This window comes from Delphinus delphis, chromosome 16 (genome assembly GCF_949987515.2).
Source record: "Delphinus delphis chromosome 16, mDelDel1.2, whole genome shotgun sequence".
Taxonomy (NCBI): domain Eukaryota; kingdom Metazoa; phylum Chordata; class Mammalia; order Artiodactyla; family Delphinidae; genus Delphinus; species Delphinus delphis.
In genome coordinates this window covers 28,039,236-28,063,552 of record NC_082698.1, presented here as the reverse complement: position 1 = coordinate 28,063,552, position 24,317 = coordinate 28,039,236, and the positions used below count along the sequence as shown (strand labels likewise).

The window sequence follows — 24,317 nt, the reverse complement described above, 5'->3', positions numbered from 1 at the left end:
TGTACCGATTATGTAAAGACCTTTGAGACTTAAAAGTTGATATCTCTAAGCCTAAAGGCATTTTGTCCTAAACATTTCTGGCTGTGATTTTAAATCTGTAGAAATACCAATAAGACAGGATCTATGCATGCACTTGAATCCATCTCTCCCACCTCCTCCTCCTATAACAGCATCAGCTTCAATCTAGCCTCAATTTACCAAGATTTCTTGAAAACTCTAGATTGAATTGTTGATTCTGTAAGTGGCCCAATTGCCTCCAGTTCTGACTGTGCCTGAAACTAGGATGTTCCCTTCCCCTTACTAGCCTGTTCCAATTCTAGACTTCTGATGTCCTAGCTTGCTTTGACCTGGGACATTGCCTTGAAACTGAGTTTTGACTGTTGCATGACCTGAGGCAGTGTTTAGAAGACACCTATGAGCCAGAAAGTACTTACTAGTCATCATGCTTCTATTTTATCAGGAAAATGTATGCTAATTATTGATGCTTTTGTGCTTGTGTATATATTCTTTTTTTCAAAAAAGACAGCTTTATGGGAATTCCGTGGTGGTCCAGTGGTTAGGACTCGACACTTTCACTGCCAGGGCCCGGGTTTGATCCCTGGTAGGGGATCTAAGACCCCAGAAGCTGCACGGCACAGCCAAAAAAAAAAAACAAAAACAAAAAAAAACAGCTTTATTGAGATATAATTCACATACTATAAAGTTCACCCATTTAAGGGTACAGTTCAGTGGTTTTTAGAAAATACAGAATTGTGCAATCATCACTGCAATCTAATTTCGGAATGTTTTCATCACCCTTCAAGAAAACTCCCTAGCCATTTGCACTCACTTTCCAGACCTACACCATCACTAATCTATTTTCTGTCTCTATGGATTTGCTTATTCTGGACATTTCATATAAATGGAATCATATAATACGTGGTCTTTTGTGTCTGGCTGCTTTCAAGATTCATCCATGTTGTAGCAAGTATCAGTACTTCATTCCCTTTTTATAGCCATAAAATATTCCATTGTATGGATATAACACCTTTTGTTTATCCATTCATTAGTCGATGGACATTTGGCTTGTTTCCACTTCTTAATTATTATGAATCATCCTATGAACATTCTTGTACAAGATTTTGTGTTTACATATATTTTCATTTCTCTTGAGTAGACACCTAGGTGAAAGTGCTGGGTAATATGGTAACACTATGCTTAACATTTTGAGGAAATGCCAAACTGTTTTCCAATGTGGCGGCACCATTTTACATTCACACCAGAAATATATGAGGATTCCACCTTCTCCACGTTCTTGAAAACACTTGTTATTATCTTTTTAATTTTATCTTACTAGTAGGTGTGAAGTGGTATGTCATTGTGGTTTTGATTTGCATTCCTCTGGTGACTAATGATATTGAGAACCTTCTCATGTGTTTATTGGCCATTTGCATATCTTCTTTGGAGAAATGTTTATACAAATCCTTTGCCCATTTTTAAATTGGGTAGTCTTTTTATTGCTGAGTTATATGAGACTCTTTCTGACCTAACTTTGTTAATATAGGAGGTGCCAACCATGCCCACAATACAAAGCTAGCTGCTATTCTCTTGGGTGGAAACCCTTTAAGATCTCTCTCTCCCAGGCTAATATCTCATCTGTGGGAAACGCCCACACACCCCTCGACCTTAGGAATTCTGAGAGTATAGGCCATTTAATTTAAAAATTAAAAAAAATTTTTTAATTTATTTTTTGGCTGCATTGGGTCTTTGGTGCTGCACATGGGCTTTCTCTAGTTGTGGTGAGCAGGGGCTACTCTTCTTTGTGGTGCACAGGCCTCTCATTACAGTGGCTTCTCTTCTTGCAGAGCACAGGTCCTAGGCGAGCGGGCTTCAGTACTTGTGGCATGTAGGCTCAGTAGTTGTGGCTCACGGGCTTAGTTGCTCCACGGCATGTGGGATCTTCCTGGATCAGGGCTCGAACCTGTGTCCCCTGCATTGGCAGGCAGATTCATAACCACTGAGCCACCAGGGAAGCCCCTCCTTGTAGTTTTGATTTCATTTCTCTAATAATTAGTGATGTTGAGCAGCTTTTCATGTGCTTCTTGGCCATCTGTATGTCCTCTTTGGGGAAATGTCTATTTAGGTCTTCTGCCCAGTTTTTGATTCGGTTGTTTGTTTTTTTAATATTGAGCTGCATGAGCTGTTTATATATTTTGGAGATTAATCCTTTGTCCGTTGATTTGTTTGCAAATATTTTCTCCCACTCAGGGTTGTTGTTTTGTCTTGTTTGTAGTTTCCTTTGCTTTGCAAAAGCTTTGAAGTTTCATTAGGTCCCATTTGTTTATTTTTGTTTTTATTTCCATTACTCTAGGAGGTGGATCAAAAAAGATCTTGCTGTGATTTATGTGAAAGAGTGTTCTTCCTATGTTTTCCTCTAAGAGTTTTATAGTGTCCGGTCTTACATTTAGGTCTCTAATCCATTTTGAGTTTATTTTTGTGTACGGTGTTAGGGAGTGTTCTAATTTCATTCTTTTACATGTAGCTGTCCAGTTTTCCCAGCACCACTTATTGAAGAGACTGTCTTTTCTCCATTGTATATCCTTGCTTCCTTTGTCATAGATTAGTTGACCATAGGTGTGGGGATTTATCTCTGGGCTTTCTATCCTGTTGCATTGATCTATATTTCTGGTTTTGTGCCAGTACCATATTGTCTTGATTACTGTAGCTTTGTAATACAGTCAGACTCAGGAAGTCTGATTCCTCCAGCTCCTTTCTATCCCCTTGAGACTGCTTTGGCTATTCGGGGTCTTTTGTGTCTCCATACAAATTTTAGGATTTTTTGTTCTAGTTCTGTAAAAAACGCCATTGGTAATTTGATAGGGATTGCATTGATTCTGTAGATTGCTTTGGGTAGTATAGTCATTTTCACAATATTGATCTTCCAATCCAAGAACATGGTATATCTCTCCATCTGTTTGTGTCATCTTTGATTTCTTTCATCAGTGTCTTATAGTTTTCTGAGTACACGTCTTTTACCTCCCTAGGTATTCCTAGGTATTTTATTCTTTTTGTTGCAGTGGTAAATGGGAGTGTTTCCTTAATTTCTCTTTCAGATTTTTCACCATTAGTGTATAGGAATGCAAGAGATTTCTGTGCATTAATTTTGTATCCTGCAACTTTACCAGATTCACTGATTAGCTCTAGTGGTTTTCTGGTGGCATCTTTAGGATTCTCTTTGTATAGTATCATGTCATCTGCAAACAGTGACAGTTTTACTTCTTCTTTTCCTATTTGGATTCCTTTTTCTTCTCTGATTGCCATGGCTAGGACTTCCAAAACTATGTTGAATAATACTGGTGAGAGTGGACATCCTTGTCTTGTTCCTGATGCCTTCAGTTTTTCACCATTGAGAATGATGTTTGCTGTGGGTTTGTCGTATGAGGCCTTTATTATGCTGAGGTAGGTTCCCTCTATGCCTACTTTCTGGAGAGTTTTTATCATAAATAGGTGTTGAATTTTGTCAAAAGCCTTTCTGCAACTATTGAGATGATCATATGGTTTTTATTCTTCAATTTGTTAATATGGTGTATCACATTGATTGATTTGCATATATTGAAGAATCCTTGCATCCCTGGGATAAATCCCACTTGATCGTGGTGTATGATCCTTTTAATGTGTTGTTGGATTCTGTTTGCTAGTATTTTGTTGAGGATTTTTGCATCTATACTCATCAGTGATATTGGTCTGTAATCTTCTTTTTTTGGAGTATCTTTGTCTTGTTTTGGTATCAGGGTGATGGGGGTCTCATAGAATGAGTTTGGGAGTGTTCCTTCCTCTGCAATTTTTTGGAAGAGTTTGAGAAGGATGGGTGTTAGCTCTTCCCTAAATGTTTGATAGAATTCACCTGTGAAGCCATCTGGTCCTGCACTTTTGTTTGTTGGAAGATTTTTTTTTTTTTTTTTTGTTGGAAGATTTTTAATCACAGTTTCAATTTCATTACTTGTGATTGGTCTGTTCATATTTTCTATTTCTTCCTGGTTCAGTCTTGGAAGGTTATATCTTTCTAAGAACTTGTCCCTTTCTTCCAGGTTGCTCATTTTATTGGCATAGAGTTGCTTGTAGTAGTCTCTTATGATGCTTTGTATTTCTGTGGTGTCCATTGTCACTTCTTTTTCATTTCTAATTTTATTGATTTGAGTCCTCTCCCTCTTTTTCTTGATGAGTCTAGCTAAGGGCTTATCAATTTTGTTTATCTTCTCAGACAACCAGCTTTTAGTTTTATTGATCTTTGCCATTGTTTTCTTTGTTTCTATTTCATTTATTTCTGCTCTGATCGTTATGATTTCTTTCCTTCTACTAACTTTGGGTTTTGTTTGTTCTTGTTTCTGTAGTTCCTTTAAGTGTAAGGTTAGATTGTTTATTTGAGATTTTTCTTGTTTCCTGAGGTAGGATTGTATTGCTCTAAACTTCCCTCTTAGAACTGCTTTTGCTGCATCCCATAGGTTTTGGATCTTCATGTTTTCATTGTCATTTGCCTCTAGGTATTTTTTGATTTCCTCTTTGATTTCTTCAGTGACCTCTTGGTTATTAGTAACGTACTGTTTAGCCTCCATGTGTTTGTGTTTTTTATGTTTTTTTCCTTCTAATTGATATCTAATCTCATAGCGTTGTGGTCAGAAAAGATGCTTGATATGATTTCAATTTTCTTAAATTTACTGAGGCTTGATTTGTGACCCAAGATGTGCTCTATCCTGGAGAATGCTCCATGTGCACTTGAGAAGAAAGTGTAATCTGCTGTTTTTGGATGGAATGTCCTATAGGCAGGCAGATTCTTAACCACTGGACCACCAGGTAAGTCCCATCATTATGTTATCTTATTATGGAATTTAACCTCACCTCCCAAACTAGTTTCCTCTTCTGTCTGTTCTCTCTTCATTCTACTAGTTCTGCATCCCAAGTTAGGGAACCTAGCTGGCAAATTCAAAACTTCTCAGAATTCATGGAAGGAGGAGACTCTGAGTGACAAAAGACAAAACTCTTGTTAGCTAGAAAGGAGTGTGAGGGTGGGAAAAAAACAGAGATGCTCACATGTTAGCAAATCACATTAACATTTAGATCCAAAATTTACAGCTTCAAAATCCCCACCTCAAGGACGTCAGCTCTACTTCTTTTGTGTGATAAAGTATACACGATGTAAAACTTACCGTTTTACCCATTTTTAAGTGTACAGTTTAGTGGCATTAAGTACATGCACATTGCTATGCAATCATCACCGTCGTCTATCTCCAGAACTTTATCTTCCCAAATTGAAACTCCATACCCATTGAACAATAACTCCCCATTCTCCCCCCTCCCCCTGCAAGCACCATTCTACTTCGTCTCTGTGAGTTTGACTACTCCAGGTACCTCATATAAATGGAATCATACAATATTTGTCCTTTTGTGACTGGCTTATTTCACTTGGCATAATGTCTTCAAGGTTCATCCATTTGTAACATGCGTTAGACTATAAATCCTTCTTTTTGAAGGCTGAATAATATTCCGTTGTATGTATATAATCACTCTTTGTTTATCCATTCATCCACTAATGGACGTTTGGGTTGTTTCCACATTTTTGGCTATTGTGAATAATGCTGCTAGGAACATGGGTGTACAAATATCTGTTGGAGAGAACTTTAAAAAAATCAGTTCTTTTGAGTATACACCCAGAAACTCAGCTCTGCTTTTATTTTTTTATTATTATTTTCTTTTATTTTTTTTGGGGGGGGGCATGCCGTGTGGCATATAGGATCTTAGTTCCCTGACCAGGGATCAAACCCTGTGCCCCCTACATAGGGAGCACAGAGTCTTAACCACTGTACCGCCTGGGAAGTCCCAAGCTCTGCTTTCAAAGCTTCTTTCCCTTCCAATGTCCTGGAGCCTGGGCTGCCTGCTGGCATTTGAGCCATCCTTTTGTGGCAGCTACTCCTCATAGCACTCCACTGGGCCACCACTGGGCAGCTGTTCTAGCCATTCTCTTCTGGGTCACTGTTCTCTTAGCAATACTCAGTCTTTCCTTGCAATCTGCCCACTTGCTCTCCAACCCCCAGCCCTGCCCCTCATCACTTTCTGAAGAAGATGTAACTATGCATGTCTGAATCCTACCTATGAACATGGTTTGAATTCTTATCCAAGGGGGCTCCTTGGGCCCCCATGTAAATCAATGGCTGCAAATAGATGGGGTGGGGCAGGGAGAGATTTGTGGTGGGGATTATCATTTCATCTGTTTATGATATTCTAATTATAGAGTGCCCATAGCTCAAGGAAAGGGATTTCTGAGACTTGATATAAAGTCAAACATTCAAAGAAAATCTACTGTGGAAAAAAAGGATTTATTTTGTGAATGTGGCAGAAATCATGTAAGTGCTTTCCATTGGAAATAGGAAAAAATACACACAGGCCATTATATTAATTTCTCTATTTTGAAAAGCTATAGAAAATCAGCATATCTCCAAAGCCACAGAGAGAGTGAAGGCTCCACTATTTGCCAATTGTCTCAGTAAAGGCCTTCCGTGGGCCTGGGCCTGGTTTGGCTGGATCATGGTTTATAAAGTACTCTATAGGATATAAGTATATTGTTTTACCCTTGGCGTTTTCAGGACCCAGATCCTTTTTGGCAAGGGATTTGTAGGTTTAAACAAATGTCCATCAAGCTTTTAGCGAGTAGTGTTTCTGTCCTAGCAGTATTTAAAATGAAAAGAGACTATGGGGTGGGAGAAGGAATGAGAGGAAAAAGCAATTACTTTGATTTAAATTGTTAAAAGAGAAACGTTCTTTTGTCTAGGGATAAAGCACAGCTTATAGGGTTGTGGGATGTTGATAAACCCGGTAACAATGGGTTTGGTCTCTATGTCCTTTGGCTCCCCCAGGGGCTTCAGGACAAAGTTTTGCAGAATGGTGGTGAGAAACAGGAACAACTCCACGCGGGCCAGGCCCTCTCCAACACATGCCCGTTTCCCTGGAAGGAGGAGACAGTTCCATTAGCTTACTCCAAATTCAAATACAATAGCTCGTATTCAAATACTATACACTCCTAACAGCCAATGAAAACACTGATCAGAAAAGGAATGGCTAAGAAACTGCTGGAGGACAATGAACTGGTACAGTTCTTCTAGACGGATATTTGTCAATACATATCAAAACTCTCTGAAGAAATTTTCACTCTTAATTCAGTAATTCTCCTTCTGGGGATTTATCTGTAGGAATTAGAGATTCACCTATGCGGGTGTCACTTGCATTGTTATTTATGACACTGATGAGTTAGTTGAAAACTAGACATCCACCTATACTGGATTAATTAAATAAATCCTTGTACATCTATCATGCAACACAACCTAAACATGTTTGTACAGAAGATTATTTAATACTGTCTTATATCACAACACACTAAGCAAAAGCAGGTTATCAAATAGATTGTACAGAATGAGCCTGATTTTTTGAAATAAAATATACGTTTATTATGTATATCTAGACAACTGTGTGAAGTATATATAGCAAAATATTAACAGCGATTATAGCCTGAATCTGAAATTCAGGCTATAGTCTGAAATTGCAAATGGTTTTCCTTTTTCTTTTTTTCCTTTTTACAAATCCACCCATCCACTCATCCATCTATTTATGGCTGCGCTGGGTCCTCGCGGCTGCTCGCGCCCCGCCCCCCCCAGGCTGCAGAGAGCAGGGGCCACTCCTCGCCGCGGTGCCCGGGGCACCGCAGCGGCTCCTCCCGTCACGGAGCTCTGGCCCCAGGCACGCGGGCTCAGCAGCCACAGCCCAAGAGCTCCAGCGCGCGGGTCCAGCAGCCTTCGCTCCTTGGTATGCAGGAGCCCCCGGGCCAGGGCCGGAACCCGCGTCTCCCGCATTGGCAGGTGGACTCCCAACCACTGCACCACCAGGGAAGTCCCTCTTTTCTCTTTTTTTTTTTTTGCTCTTCTGCATTTTCCATCTTTTATATTGAACACTTACTATCACTGATTAGAAATAAAACATACTGTTATTTTTGAAAATACTAATCAAATGATTGACTAGGGTAACAAAGAAAAAGAATGGGTGCTGAGCAATCCTAAGTTGTCTTTATGACTTTATGAGAACTAGCAACTGGGAGCCAACCAGCGCTTGCAAAGAGGCAAGCGTATGTGGGGCTCCGGATTTCAGAGGGGAAGAAAGAGGATGAAGTGGCCAAGGTGTCTCTGATGGCCTCTCTAAGAATCAGAAAATTAATAATGGTTAATAATTGTTTAAGAAGAGAGAAACTTGAACATTTTGTTTTGAAAAAGTCATATTATGAAAGGGAGATCAACAGGCAAGAGTTTGTAAAAGGAGGTCCCTTTGTTATCTGATAATGTGTGACATCTGAATTAAATTGATTTGCCTTGGTTTCTTTAAAAACTAGCATTGTACTCAATCACCAAACAACAAAAGAGTCTCTGGAAGACTTACCTGATCCTACTGGTATACAGACTTAAATGGATCCATCCCGATTTGGGGGTTTATAACAGATTGATTTGATTGACTTTGCTATCATCAGTGGATTACTTAGTTATGCCATATTCAGTAAAGCTAAAAGTTATCCAAGAGGTTCATGTGTATGGTTTGGATGGGGTGTATTTGTATTTACCCATGGAAAAAGGCACGAAGTATTCTGTTTTCCTGACGCTGCCATTTTTATCCAAAAAGTGACCTGGGTCAAACTTCTCTGGGTTGGGAAATTCCTTGCAATCGTACAGGACCGAAGACAGTAACGGCAATACAGTAGCGCCCTGGAACCAAGAAATGGAGAGTGGAGTGGCACGTTATCATGCTTACCTTTGGTCCCTAAAAAGTCTAGTACTTTTTTTTTTTTTTTTTTTTTTTTAAAAGTCTAGTACTTTTAATCACAGTGGATTAAATAGGATCGAGCACTCTTAAGTTTGCCTGGAGAAAACTGTCTCATGTGATGGCTCTTTTACACACATCACCATACAAGATCTTTTATCAAGTAATAAGATGGTTCTCTGTGGGAAGAGCACTGTTATGGTCAATGTGCAATAATCAATTGTTAAAAAGCTAAGGTTTGCAACCCATATTGTCTAGACATGCGCTTTACTGGAATTGTTGCCTCAAATTGAAAGAGCTCACATTTCATAATTTTTTTCTTTCTGAATTCAAGTGTGAATGGAAGAAAATGAGAGATGGAAACTTGTAATCTATAAAATCTATTGGCTCAAACCCCACTTCCCTCACTTGTAAAACGGGGTGGGGTAACAACAATAGGCTTTCCTCTTTGCCCCATTAGATTTTATGAGATTTAAATGACAAAATAATAATGACCATTGATACGGAACGCTTCACATTTACCTGACACTGTGTTTAGTAGTTTATAAATTTAATTCTCACTTCAACCATATTCAGTAGGCTCTTTTTGTTTGTTTGTTTGTTTCACATTGTATAAATGCAGAAATTGAGATTCAGAGAGAAGAAATAACTTACTTGAGGTTATACTTTTAGCAAGTGGCATGGTTAGAATTTGATCCATCTATCTATGGGTCATAAAGCACCCCTGTTTAAGTGAAAGCCTCCTCTTCCCATTTTTACCTCATTTTGTATTTCCTGAAACGTTATTTCACAAGTTTTGGAGTAGGTAATACATGCACATGGTATAAAATACAAAAAAAAAAAAAGTACAAAAGGGTACAAAGTGAAAATAAGTCTCTTTCCTAGACTCAAGTCCCCTGGTTTCCTTCTTAATGTAATCACTGTTACCAGTGTACGATATATCCTTTATGAGATATCTTATGGATTAAAAAAAAAAGGTACACACCTATTTCCTACTTTTTCCACAAATAGTAGCATCCTGTAGAGTTCTGTCGCTTGCTTAGTATTCTACTTTACATAAATAATTTTTAGGGAATTCCCTGGCGGTCCAGTGGTTAGGACTTGGTGCTTTCACTGCCGGGGGCCACTTTCGATCCCTGGTCGGGGATCTAAGATCCTGTAAGCCATGCAGCGTGGCCAAAAATAATAATAATAATAATTTTAAGTGCTTTTTAAATGAATATTCGGCACCAATACTGCTGCAATGAATATTATTTGGGGGGAAATATACACAAAGGATAAATTCCTAGTAGTGGAACTGCTTTTCAAATTGCTATGCACGTTTTGAATTTTCACAGAAATTGCAATGATGCCTTCCATGGAAGTTACACCAATTTATACTACTAGCAAAAACATATGTTTTTTTATATCTTGCCAACATATTGTGACAAGTGAAAACATGTTTCTTTATCATTTTTATTTTCAATATATTTTATTGTGTAAGTATATCTTCACATATTTAAAAACCATTTGTAATTACTTTCACTCAAATTTAAATTTTGTCTCCCATGCATTCTATCTGTTTGTTCTGGGGTTTTTTCATGCTGACTGTAGGAGTTCATTTTATTTTTCAGTAATTAGTTCTTTGTTCTTATGAACTATGAAACATTTTGTCTCAGTTTGTCATTTGTCTTTTGACTTTGTTTCTTTTTCTTAGGTAGATTTTTCTTACTTGCATGTAACCAAATTTATCCATTTTTAAATGTATAGCCCTCTTATTCCTCTTTTCTTTGGTCAATGTTAGAAAGTCTTTCTTCACTCTGAAATTCTCAAAAAAAATTATTGCTTTTATCCTTAGCACTTTTACAGTTTAATATCCTATGTGTATATATTTGAGCCACCAAGAATAAATTTTCATTTATTTTATATGAAAGTTTGAGGTAGGGATTTATTATTCTTTTTTTTCCAACTCCCCTGGGAGTTCTACAACTGAATAATCAATATTTTTCCTCTAGGTTACAAGGAAAAAGCCACTTTATCATATACTAAGTTTCCATGTATAATTACATTTATTTCTAGACTTTATTTGATTGATCTGTCTACTCAAGAAGCTGTATTATAGTGCTTTAATAACTGTGACCTTATATTTTAATATTTGGTAGGACCTGTCCCTGACTATTCTTTATTTTTTAATTTCCCACATCAAATTTGAGATCTGTTAGTTTAGTTCCAAAAAAGTATCTAGTTTATATTTTCATTGAGATCTCATAAATGCATAGATTAATTTCAGGGTAACTGCTATCTTCCTACCTGAACACAGAATAAATCTAATTTATTCAAAACTTGTGTATCTTTCATTAACATTTTAAGGGGTTTTTTTTTTGGTATAAATCTTGCAAATTTCTTATCAAGTATATTCCTAAGTATTTTATCCTCGTTTTTATCAATAAAAAGCTTTTATTCATTATGTTTTTAAAACATAGCTTTTATTTTATATAGGGTAGAAATTGATTTTTTTAATAATAAATTTGTACCCAACCACTGGAAAATTCTATTTTTGCTGTGGTACTTAAGTTAATTTTCTTGAGTTTTCCAGGTACAATTATGTCACCTACAAATCGACCCCGCCTCTTAAATGTTTTACCTCATTACCTTTTTCTAATTCTAGTTAAATACTGGTAATGGTGGATAGCCTTGTCTTATTCCTGATATTAATAGGAATGCTTTTAGTCAAAAAGCATGATTTGGGAAATATGTTTTCCATGGCTAATGAGGTATTTATCTATTCCTATTTTTTTAAGGGTTAAACTCTTTAATATTATCAAAAGCATTTTCTGTACAAATGTGATTATCATGTGATTTTTCTCTAAGTTCTACTTATATGGTGATAATAAGCCAGATTTTCTGGTGTTAGACCATTCCTGTGTTCCTGATTACCTTCACTTGCTGGTGATGTAGTATTTTTAATGTGATGCTAGACTTATGTGTTAATAGACTTTTGCATTGACGTTTGGCAGTAAGGTTGGGAGCTGTTTCAGTTTTGCAGTATTCTGTCACCTTTTCTTCCTCTTCTATACTCTTGAATGGATTAAATGTAAAACCCAACCCCTTAATCACTACAGAAGACTGACTACAGAAGACTGACTACTCTTTTGATAATTATTAACTGTCATGGGCAGCAATATCCCAAATGTCCTGGTATATGAGGTCTTCAGAGGAAAGAATTCGGGTTAAAGAAAGCTGACATTTGACTTGATTACTTTAGAGCTGCAGATACATTTTCCATCTCTTCCCCCTATTTAAAATCCATCATGGAAAATCAGGTTTCTGTTCCCACAACATTCGCATTAATGCAAATCACTTCTCCCTCAATACATTCTACGTGAGAGTGTGAGGGGCCTTGGGAGCCCCAGGTCAGCTTCCCCATTCCAGGAAGGCAGAGACAGGACCACAGAGGTGACATAATGGCCTGAGGGTGCACTGCATGGCAATGACAGATTTCAAACCCAGGTCATGTGACTCTGACCTTGTGTTCTTTCTATGTCTCTCAATTGCCTCTCTTCCTGAAACAGAACTCAGATGCCTCTAACAGGCCCCACTGAGGTATCATGCTGCCCCTTCTATCCCACCCAGGTTTCCCAGACACCTCTAACCTTAGGGATGAAGTACTGTCTGAATTTCGTGTCCCGGGCCACAGTACGGGGCATGTTAGAAGGAAGGAGGGTGATGTATCTTTGTATCTCATGAAGCACGGCCTCTGTATAGGGCAGCTTTATCTTGTCCTTCATGCAGGGGCTTTGGTTGCATCCAATTACACGGTCAATTTCTTCATGAACTTTGGCTGCAAAGACATGAATCATGAATGCTACTCAAGAGATGTGTCCCCTGGATACCTGGAAATGCTTACGATGTATAATAGACAGTGGCCTAGAAAAGGCTCCCAAGGTCAAAGACATGTTGCTAAACAGCCCACGGGTCTGCTCCTCAACGGAATTTCTATTTTCTATTTTCTGATCTAAAAGACCAGAGATTTTGCTGCAGGAAACATAAAAGCTGCATCAGCTATGTCCTTGGCCTCCTGCCTGAATTGGTTTGTCCTCCTGTATGGGTGAGGAGATGACCTCTGTGGCAGGGATTAAGGTTTACCCCAGATTCCTGGCAAAGTAGCTGTGGAGAGGAAATGTTTAATCCTCACTCTAGTGGGAGCATCTCCTTTGTCAGCCTCATCCAGTGTCCTACACATTTTGTGGGAATGACAAACACCATTTTGTTAAGCAGTATAAACACTGGCTTTCTAAGACCTGTGCTCTGAGAACGTGCTTGAGAAAATCACGCTACTACAATTTCATTTTTTAATTTTAAATTACATTGGAGCTAAAAATTCCCTTTGGGGAGTCTGATCCATTCTCAAGACGGAAAAACACAGGCCTGTGAGGTGAAATAACTTGTTTGAGGTCACACAGCCAGGTATGGGCAGGCCGAGAATGAGAAGCCATCGTGGGAATCCATGCATCCCTCATCTAAATAGGGCTCACTCTTCAGCATTGCATCACATATGGAAGAGTTGGGATTCAGAAGCTCCTCTGTGTTTAAACTTAAATGAAAGCCTTTGGGTTCATAAAGGTCTCTCTTTCTTATCAGCATCATTTGATATAATTCTGATCAAACCATGGATGACCCTTTGCATGACGTTCTACAAGGCAGTCCAAAGAAAGAGAAGTTGTCACTGCCAGTGGTATCTTCCCACCCTCACCAGTGCCAGGAGTTCATATTTTATCCTACATAAATACTTAGGATATTTGCTGTACCTTGAACCTCAGGGTATTTCATTAGGAGCAGGAACCCATAGCTCAGAGTGAGACTGGTTGTCTCTGTTCCTGCTGAAAACAGATTTGATCCACAGGTTGTCAAGTTCTCCAAGTGAAATTCAGACTCTGGGTTCTGTTTCTCCTGTAGATGGTAGAGTTAATGGCCACATGAGTTAAAAAGAAGGCAGTGGCTTATCAGAGCTCTATGATCACACCCCATCACTAGCAATAGGCTTCATTTTGTGCACGGTAGGGTGGTAGATAAAGAAATCCGTCATGGAATCGAAACTTCTGGTTCAAATCCCGGGTTGGTCAATGAACAGATGTGTGCCCTTGGCAAGTTACTTTACCTTTTTACTCAATTTCATCATCTGTGAAATTGGGGTAAAAAGTAGAACATATCCCATAGGGTTATTATAAAAATTAAAAGAATTAATGGGTGGAAGATCTTGGAAAAATTCTTCATATATACAAATACTCAGTAAATGGTATCTTATTTTATTATATTTAATGAAAAAGACTAGATGATAAGCTCTGTGTGAGCACAATGTAGAGAAATCACTGGTTTGGGACTGGTCTGTTTCCTTCACTTACAAAGACTTAGGTATTCACAGCCCCACACTCTCACATATGACACATCATTATTAATGGCATTTCATTTTTTTTTATTGGAGTATAATTGCTTTACAATGTTGTGTTAGTTTCTGCTGTACAACAAAGTAAATCAGCTATATGTATACATAAATCCCCTCCCTCTTAAGCCTCCCTTCCACCCACCCCCATTATTGGCATTTCTAATATGAAGATTGTACTTGTACATATAGGACATTTTAACTTATAATTTTTTGCATGGGATCTACAAAGTCTTTAGAAAATAAACTGATCCAGGGCTTAAAAACAGTGAGTGAGCTTTCTTTTTTTTTTTTTTTTTGCACCCTTCTAATGTTTAAATCAAGAATATATTTTTATTCTTATTTTTTTCATATATCTACATTAACTTTGCAAAAGTAATACATATACATCATAGAAATACAAATACATTGTAGTGTTACATACAGGAATGCATTATATGTGTACAAATACATGAACATTGTCAAAAAATTAGAAATTACAGGGGAACTAGAAGAAAATTAATCCTATCATTTAAGTAATAAACATTGACAATATTTTGGCATATATTCTCCAATTTTTTTCTTTTTTGTTGAATTTTAGAATTTTATTTATTTTTTTATACAGCAGGTTCTTATTAGTCATCCATTTTATACATATTAGTGTATATATGTCAATCCCCATCTCCCAATTCATCACACCCCACCCCCACTCCCCCGACTTTCCTCCCTTGGTGTCCATACATTTGTTCTCTACATCTGTGTCTCTAATTCTGCCTTGCAAACCAGCTCATCTGTACCATTCTTCTAGATTCCACATATACACATTAATATACGATATTTGTTTTTCCCTTTCTGACTTACTTCACTCTGTATGACAGTCTCTAGATCAATTCACGTCTCTACAAATGACCCAATTTCATTCCTTTTTATGGCTGAGTAATATTCCATTGTATATATGTACCACATCTTCTTTATCCATTCGTCAGTCGATGGGGATTTAGGTTGCTTCCATGATTGGCTATTGTAAATATTGCTACAATGAACATTGGGGTGCATGTGTCTTTTTGAATTATGGTTTCCTCTGGGTATATGGCCAGGAATGGGATTGCTGGGTCATATGGTAATTTTACTTTCAGTTTTTTAAGGAACCTCCATACTGTTCTCCACAGTGGCTCTATCAATTTATATTCCCACCAACAGTGCAAGAGGGTTCCCTTTTCTCCACACCCTCTCCAGCGTTTGTTGTTTGTAGATTTTCTCATGATGCCCATTCTAACTGGTGTGAGGAGAGATACCTCATTGTAGTTTTGATTTGCATTTCTCTAATAATTAGTGATGCTGAACAGGTTTTCATGTGCTTCTTGGCCATCTGTATGTCTTCTTTGGAGAAATGTCTATTTAGGTCTTCTGCCCATTTTTTGATTGGGTTGTTTGTTTTTCTAATATTGAGCTGCATGAGCTGCTTATATATTTTGGAGATTAATCCTTTGTCTGTTGATTCATTTGCAAATATCTTCTCCCATTCTGAGGGCTGGCTTTTCATCTTGTTTATAGTTTCCTTTGCTGTGCAAAAGCTTTTAAGTTTCATTAGGTCCCATTTGTTTATTTTTGTTTTCCTTTCCATTACTCTAGAAGGTGGGTCAAAAAAAGATCTTGCTGTGATTTTTGTCAAAGAGTGTTCTTCCTATGTTTTCCTCTAAGAGTTTTATAGTGTCCGGTCTTACATTTAGATCTTTAATCCATTTTCAGTTTATTTTTGGGTATGGTGTTAGGGAGTGTTTGAATTTCATTCTTTATTTTTTTTTTTGAATTTCATTCTTTTACATGTAGCTGTCCAGTTTTCCCAGCACCACTTATTGAAGAGACTGTCTTTTCTCCATTGTATATCCTTGCCTACTTTGTCATAGATTAGTTGACCATAGGTGTGGGGATTTATCTCTGGGCTTTCTATCCTGTTGCATTGATCTATATTTCAGTTTTTGTGCCAGTACCATATTGTCTTGATTACTATAGCTTTGTAGTATAGTCTGAAGTCAGGGAGTCTGATTCCTCCAGCTCCATTTTTTTCCCCTCGAGATTGCTTTGGCTATTCGGGGTTTTTGTGTCTCCATACAAATTTTAAGACTTTTTAATTCTAGTTCTGTAAAAAGTGCCATTGGTAATTTGATAGGGATTGCATTGAATCTTTAGATTGCTTTGGGTAGTATAGTCATTTTCACAATATTGATTCTTCCAATCCAAGAACATGGTATATCTCTCCATGTGTTGGTATCATCTTTGATTTCTTTCATTAGTGTCTTATAGTTTTCTGAGTACAGGTCTTTTACCTCCTTAGTAGGTTTGTTCCTAGATATTGTATTCTTTTTGTTGCAGTGATGAATGGAGGTGTTTCCTTAATTTCTCTTTCTGATCTTTTGTTGTTAGTGTATAGGAATGCAAGAGATTTCTGTGCATTAATTTTGTATCCTGCAACTTTACCAGATTCACTGATTAGCTCTAGTAGTTTTCTGGTGGCATCTTCAGGATTCTCTATGTATAGTGTCATGTCATCTGCAAACAGTGACAGTTTTACTTCTTCTTTTCCTATTTGGATTCCTTTTATTTCTTTTTCTTCTCTGATTGCCATGGCTAGGACTTCCAAAACAATGTTGAATAACAGTGGCAGGAATGGACATCCTTGTCTCGTTCCTGATCTTAGAGGAAATGCTTTCAGTTTTTCACCATTGAGAATGATGTTTGCTGTGGGTTTGTCGTATGAGGCCTTTATTATGTCGAGGTAGGTTCCCTCTATCCCCACTTTCTGGAGAGTTTTTATCATAAATTGGTGTTGAATTTTGTCAAAAGCCTTTTCTGCATCTATTGAGATATCATATGGTTTTCATTCTTCAGTTTGTTAATATGGTGTATCACATTGATTCATATGCGTACGTTGAAGAATCCTTGCATCACTGGGATGAATCCCACTTGATCATGGTGTATGATCCTTTTAATGTGTTGCCGGATTCTGTTTGCTAGTATTTTGTTGAGGATTTTTGCATCTATATTCATCAGCGATATTGGTCTGTAATTTTCTTTTTTCTTTTTTTTTTTTTTGCGGCACGCGGGCCTCTCATTGCTGTGGCCTCTCCTGCTGCAGAGCACAGGCTCCGGATGCGCAGGCTCGGCGGCCATGGCTCACGGGCCCAGCCACTCCGCGGCATGTGGGATCTTCCTGGACCAGGGCACGAACCCGTGTCCCCTGCATCGGCAGGCGGACTCTCAACCACTGTGCCACCAGGGAAGCCCTGTAATTTTCTTTTTTTGGAGTATCTTTGTCTTGTTTGGTATCAGGGTGATGTGGATCTCATAGAATGAGTTTGGGAGTGTTCCTTCCTCTGCAATTTTTTGGAAGAGTTTGAGAAGGATGGGTGTTAGCTCTTCCCTAAATGTTTGATAGAATTCACCTGTGAAGCCATCTGGTCCTGCACTTTTGTTTGTTGGAAGATTTTTAATCACAGTTTCAATTTCATTACTTGTGATTTGTCTGTTCATATTTTCTATTTCTTCCTGTTTCAGTCTTGGAAGGTAATACCTTTCTAAGAACTCGTCCCTTTCTTCGAGGTTGCTCATTTTATTGGCATAGAGTTGCTTGTAGTAGTCTCTTATGATGCTTTGTATTTCTGTGGTGTCCATTGTCACTTCTTTTTCATTTCTAATGTTATTGATTTGAGTCCTCTCCCTCTTTTTCTTGATGAGTCTAGCTAAAGGGTTATCAATTTTGTTTATCTTTTCAGACAACCAGCTTTTAGTTTTATTGATCTTTGCTATTGTTTTCTTTGTTTCTATTTCATTTATTTCTGCTCTGATTGTTATGATTTCTTTCCTTCTACTAACTTTGGGTTTTGTTTGTTCTTGTCTCTGTAGTTCCTTTAGGTGTAAGGTTAGATTGTTTATTTGAGATTTTTCTTGCTTCTTGAGGTAGGATTGTATTGCTCTAGAACTGCTTTTGCTGCATCCCATAGGTTTTGGATTGTCATGGTTTGTTGTCATTTGTCTCTAGGTATGTTTTGATTTCCTCTTTGATTTCTTTAGTGATCTCTTGGTTATTTAGTAGCACACTGTTTAGCCTCCATGTATGTGTGTTTTTTCCAGTTTTTTTTCCTGTAATTGATTTCCAATCTCATAGCATTGTTGTCAGAAAAGATGCTTGATCCGATTTCAATTTTCTCAAATTTTCCAAGGCTTGATTTGTGACCCAAGATATGATCTATCCTGGAGAATGTTCCATGTACGCTTGAGAAGTAGGTGTATTCTGCCACTTTTGGGTGGAAAGTTCTATAAATATCAGTTAAATCTATCTGGTCTAATGTGTCATTTAAAGCCTGTGTTTCCTTATTAATTTTCTGTCTGGATGATTTGTCCATTGGTGTAAGTGAGGTGTTAAAGTTCCCCACTATTATGATGTTACTGTCGATTTCCTCTTTTATAGTTGTTAGCATTTGCCTTATGTAATGAGGTGCTCCTATGTTGGGTGCATATATATTTATAATTGTTATATTTTCTTCCTGGGTTGATCCCTTGATCATTAAGTAGTGTCCTTCCTTGTCTCTTGTAACATTCTTTATTTTAAAGCCTATTTTATCTGATATGAGTATTGTTACTCTAGCTTTCTTTTGGTTTCCATTTGTATGGAATATCTTTTTCCATCCCCTCACTTTCCGTCTGCAAGTGTCCCTAAGTCTGAAGTGGGTCTCTTGTAGACAGCACGTATATGGGTTTTGTTTGTGCATCCATTCAGTGAGCCTGTGTCATTTGGTTGGAGCATTTAATCCATTCACATTTAATTCAGCATTTAATCCATTCATTAAGGTAATTATCGATATGTATGTTCCTATTACCGTTTTCTTAATTGTTTTGGGTTTTTTTTTGTAGGTTCTTTTCTTCTCTTGTGTTTCCCACTTAGAGAAGTTCCTTTAGCATTTGTTGTAGAGCTGGTTTGGTGGTGCTGAATTCTCTTAGCTTTTGCTTGTCTGTAAAGCTTTTGATTTCTTCGTCGAATCTGAATGAGATTCTTGTGGGTAGAGTAATCTTGGTTGTAGGTTCTTCCCTTTCACCACTTGAAATATACCATGCCACTCCCTTCTGGCTTGTAGAGTTTCTGCTGAGAAATCAACTGTTAACCTTATGGGAGTTCCCTTGTATGTTATTTGTCGTTTTACCCTTGTTGCTTTTAATAATTTTTCTTTGTCTTTAATTTTTGTCAGTTTGATTACTATGTGTCTCAGCGTGTTTCTCCTTGGGTTTATCCTGCCTGGGACTCTCTGTGCTTCCTGAACTTGGGAGGCTATTTCCTTTCCTACATTAGCGAAGTTTTCAACTATAATCTCTTCAAATATTTTCTCAGGTCCTTTCCCCCTCTCTTCTCCTTCTGGGACCCCTATAATGCGAATGTTGTTGCATTTAATGTTGTCCCAGAGGTCTTAGGCTGTCTTCATTTATTTTCATTCTTTTTTCTTTATTTTGTTTCACAGCAGTGAATTCCACCATTCTGTCTTCCAGGTCACTTATCCGTTCTTCTGCCTCAGTTATTCTGCTATTGATTCCTTCTAGTGTATTTTTCATTTCAGTTATTGTATCGTTCATCTCTGTTTGTTTGTTCTTTAATTCTTCTAGGTGTGTGTTCTTTAATTCTTCTAGGTCTTTGTTAAACATTTCTTGCATCTTCTCAGTCTTTGCCTCCATTCTTTTTCCGAGGTCCTGGATCATCTTCACCATCATTATTCTGAATTCTTTTTCTGGAAGGCTGCCTATCTCCACTTCACTTAGTTGTTTTTCTGGGGCTTTATCTTATTCCTGCATCTGGTACATGGTCCTCTGCCTTTTCATTTTGTCTGTCTTTCTGTGAATGTGGTTTTCATTCCACAGGCTGCAGGATTGTAGCTCTTCTTGCTTCTGCTGTCTACCCTCTGGTGGATAAGGCTATCTAAGAGGCTTGTGCAAACTACCTAATGGGAGGGACTGGTGGTGAGTAGAACTGGGTGTTGCTCTGGTGGGAAGAAGCTCAGTAAAACTTCAATCCGCTATCTGCTGATCAACCTCCCTGTTGGTTGTTTGGCCTGAGGTGACCCAGCACTGGAGGCTACAAGCTCTTTGGTGGGGCTGTTGGTGGACTCCTGGATGGCTCATGACAAGGAGTACTCCCCAGAACTTCTGCTGCCAGTGTCCTTGCCCTCACGGTGAGACGCAGCCACACACACCCCGACCTCTGCAGGAGACCCTCCAACACTAGCAGGTAGGTCTGGTTCAGTCTTCTATGGGTCACTGCTCTTTCCCCCTGCGTCCCGATGTGCACACTACTTTGTGTGTGCCCTCCAAGAGTGGAGTCTCTGTTTCCCCCAGTCCTGTTGAAGTCCTTCAGTCAAGTCCTGCTAGCCTTCAAAGTCTGATTCTCTGGGAATTCCTCCTCCTGTCGCCGGACCCCCAGGTTGGGAAGCCTGACTTGGGGCTCAGAACCTTCACTCCAGTGGGTGGACTTCTTTTTTTTTCAATTTTTTTTAAAGAATTTGTTTTTTGTTTTTTAATTTATTTAGTTTTGGCTGTGTTGGGTCTTCGTTGTTGCACGGGCTTTCTCTAGTTGCAGTGAGTGGGGACTACTCTTCGTTGTGGTGTGTGGGCTTCTCATTGCGGTGGCTTCTCTTGTTGCAGAGCATGGGCTCTAGACACATGGGTTTCAGTAGTTGCAGCACATGGGCTCAGCAGTTGTGGTGCATGGGCTTAGTTGCTCTGCAGCATGTGCAATCTTCCGGGACCAGGGATCGAACCCGTAATCCCTGCATTGGCAGGCAGATTCTTAACCACTGTGCCACCAGGGAAGTCCCAGTGGGTGGACTTCTGTGGTATAATTGTTCTCCAGTTTGTGAGTCACCCACCCAGTGGTTATGGGCTTTGATTTTATTGTGCTTGAGCCCCTCCTACTGTCTCATTGTGGCTTCTCCTTTGTCTTTGGATGTGGGGTATCTTTTTTGGTGAGTTCCAGTGTCTTCCTGTCGATGACTGTTAGCAGTTAGTGGTGATTCCAGTGCTCTCGCAAGAGGGAGTGAGTGCATGTCCTTCCACTCTGCCATCTTGAACCAATCTCTGAGCTTTCTATTTTACAATTACTATACTAAAAATAATAGGATTAAATCTTCTTCGTTGATGTATCCCCAACCCTTGGCATAATAGCCAGACTAAGAATTTGTTGAATAAATTATTGTTTAATATATATAAACTAGTTAAGCTAATAAAATCTCTATTTTTCACTATAATTAGATTATTTTCATTGCTGATTAACTTTTGGTGGGCTTTTAAACCACTGTTTTTAAATTTAAGAAAAGTATTAGAGCACTCCTTTTAACTATTAGCTTTACTTTTAAAGCTCTGAATCAAATTTTTCTTAACTCAGTTTCTTTATACCATGTCTCTCCTGTTCATTTCAAAATGGGATGATTTCTGCATATGGATGTCCAAGTTTTTAGGCACGTTGCCACTTCCTACCTATAGTTCTTACTGCCTTGATCTGGAGTACTGAGCATTTTAAATAACTCCCTCACAACAGAAAGTTCCAGTAGGTTTTTAAAAATCTTTGCTTGGGAAGAGAGTGAGGGAGAAAATGGAAATATCAATATATCTTCTATTTATGTTCTAACTCTGTAATTTAGCTAAGTAGAATGAACTCCACCATTTTGTTTAATTCTTAACACACCCAAATCTGTTATGTAGTAAGGTTTAGAGATTAAAACATAATGCAACAAAACTTACAGGAAAGCAGAAATGCTTCAGAAGTTTCTACCCATTTTCTATTGATAGTTATCTTAAAGGAAAAATAGATGTGGAGGGCAGGAGAGGAAGGAATGGTTGAAATCCAGACGTTGGCGTATCAACTTTCTTTTGTTCCTTCCTCTACTCTTTCAGAGGATCTCAAGGCTTTGGTATGTATGTTAACAACTGTCCGTGGTCCCTTTCCAGTGTTTCCTGTATTGGTGAATGGCCCCAGCTTCCATCCAGTTAGGCAAGCCAGGAACACAGCTCCTCATCTCTTGCATTTCCCAACTCACCACCAAGACTGTTAATTTTACCTCCTAAAAGTATCTCAAATCTATCCACGTCTCTTCATTTCCACCACCAGTACCCTTGGCCATCTTCTTTGCCTTGGGCCAGTGCAATCATCTCGTACAGAAAATGCTATTGGTGCCCTGCTCAGATCCCTTTTACTGGTTCTGATAACCTACCTCACAGCTGCTTTGGCTCACACCTGCAACTTTCTCTGGAGTCCCTTGGACACTGGAGCCACAATGACAAGAGAAGCCTGGGAGCGAATCAGTCTCCCAGACCACCCTCATGGGGCTGCCTGTGACCAATGACTGATAGGTGCAAGAGTACAAAAGCCCAGCTCCGTTGCCCCAGGGAAGGACAAACTCTGCAGTGCAATTTATACTCTAGAGCCCCCTGTAGGATCAGGTAGAGACTAGGCTTCACCTGAAACCACATCTATTTTTAATTTTTCCCCTTCCTTATCCTGTTTCTCTCATTCACATACATAGAAGTTTCTCCTGATAGCACTCCCTTAATAAATCACTTCCACACAAATCCCTATTTTAGGCTCTGCCACCAGAAAATTTACCCTGAAACAACTCCTAGCTGTTCTCCTTGCATCTACTGTTGACCCCTACAATCTGTTCTCCACATCACAAATATGGTCATCCTTTACACAGTGCTTAGACCCTGCAAATGATTTTCACTGATATTAGGATAAAAGCTAAACTAATTAATGTGTCCTGCCAGGCCCTGCATGAATGGTCTGCCTGCTGACCTCTTGCTGTTTCAGCTTCTCTCCTACCACTCTCCCCTGCTCCCTCCCTTCCAGCCACACTGACTTTCTCTCTACCCCCTCATATCCCCAAGCTTCCCTCTGCCTCAGGGCCTTTGCACATCTTGTTCCTCTGCTTGGTATATTTTTCTTTGCTACTTTTATGTAGATAATCCCTACTCACCTTTCAGCTCTCAGCTCAATTGTTCACCTATGTGAGCAGGGATGTATCCACTGGGCCTTGGTTTAGAAGTCCCTTCCTGACTCGAATTAGACTAGCATTAGCGTTCCTGCCACATTCTCCCATAACAATCTTGTACTTCCCCTATTAGCACTTCATTGTTACTGTTTGTTTTGATGATCTTTGCACTAGACTGTAAGCTCCATTAAGTCAAGGACTGTATCTTTGTTAATTAATTAATTCAATAATTATTTCAATAAATATTTATGTGCATCTACAATATTTTAGGCATTATGCTAGTTGCTGATGATACAAAGCGTGAAAAATCGACAATACTCCAGCCCTTTGGAGTATACAGTGTAGTGGAGAATATAGAGGTAAATTAAATAAATATTTTGTTAAACTATGATAAGTGCTATGAAAGAAAATTACAGGGTAGTATCTGATTCATCATTTTATTCCATTTACCAAGCACCATGACTGATACAGAGTTGGTGCTAAATAAAATCTTTAAATGATTGAATTAAAAACCTGGCTATTTTTTTCTCTCTTTTCCAGACAAACATCTAGTCCTCTGAGAGCCAACAACAAACTTTTCCATCAGAATGAAGAGGCTATTTCGATGTACACTGTTGATAAGTGGAATGAGCTTGAATGACTCTACTGACCCCAGGGAAATTTCTAAGAAGAAAACAGGGCATCAACATGCCTTCCTTCAACATGTTTTCTAAGGAAATCAAGCTTTCCAAATCAGCCCTCCTAGAGATTAAGAAGACTAAACAAGTTATTATTAATTGTTTGCTATAACTTGCACATTTATGATATACTTGAGTGGTTTTTCTTTTGTTTATATATATCTGGGGAAATTTGGCATAAATGAGGTTAATTTTATAGGGTTGAAAGAATTATTTTCAGGTTTTAAGCTGTTATATGTGTATATACATTTAAATATCTTTTTTTACAATCTATTGTTTGTCACAGTCTTGACTGTTTTTCTACTGATGTTCTCTTGGACACTCATGCTGGTATTTTATGTCAGTGATGTTCTAAGGGTTGGTGGCTGTGTGATACTTGCTATTCAA

At 38.4% G+C, this 24,317-nt stretch overlaps 1 protein-coding gene across 1 annotated transcript in view; it reads right to left on the bottom strand.

Moving 5' to 3' along the window:
* Nucleotides 1-5,992: 5,992 nt before the first annotated feature.
* The window catches only part of LOC132439707 (cytochrome P450 2C23-like), a 32,306-nt gene continuing 13,981 nt past the window's right edge, over nt 5,993-24,317 (bottom strand). Inside the window, exons 6-9 of the mRNA XM_060034265.1 lie at nt 13,617-13,758; nt 12,462-12,649; nt 8,633-8,774; nt 5,993-6,976 (exon numbers count right to left, since the gene is read on the bottom strand). Of these exons, the coding sequence (XP_059890248.1) occupies nt 6,768-6,976; nt 8,633-8,774; nt 12,462-12,649; nt 13,617-13,758 (681 nt within the window). The 3' untranslated portion in view covers nt 5,993-6,767. The remainder of the gene's footprint in view (nt 6,977-8,632; nt 8,775-12,461; nt 12,650-13,616; nt 13,759-24,317) is intronic.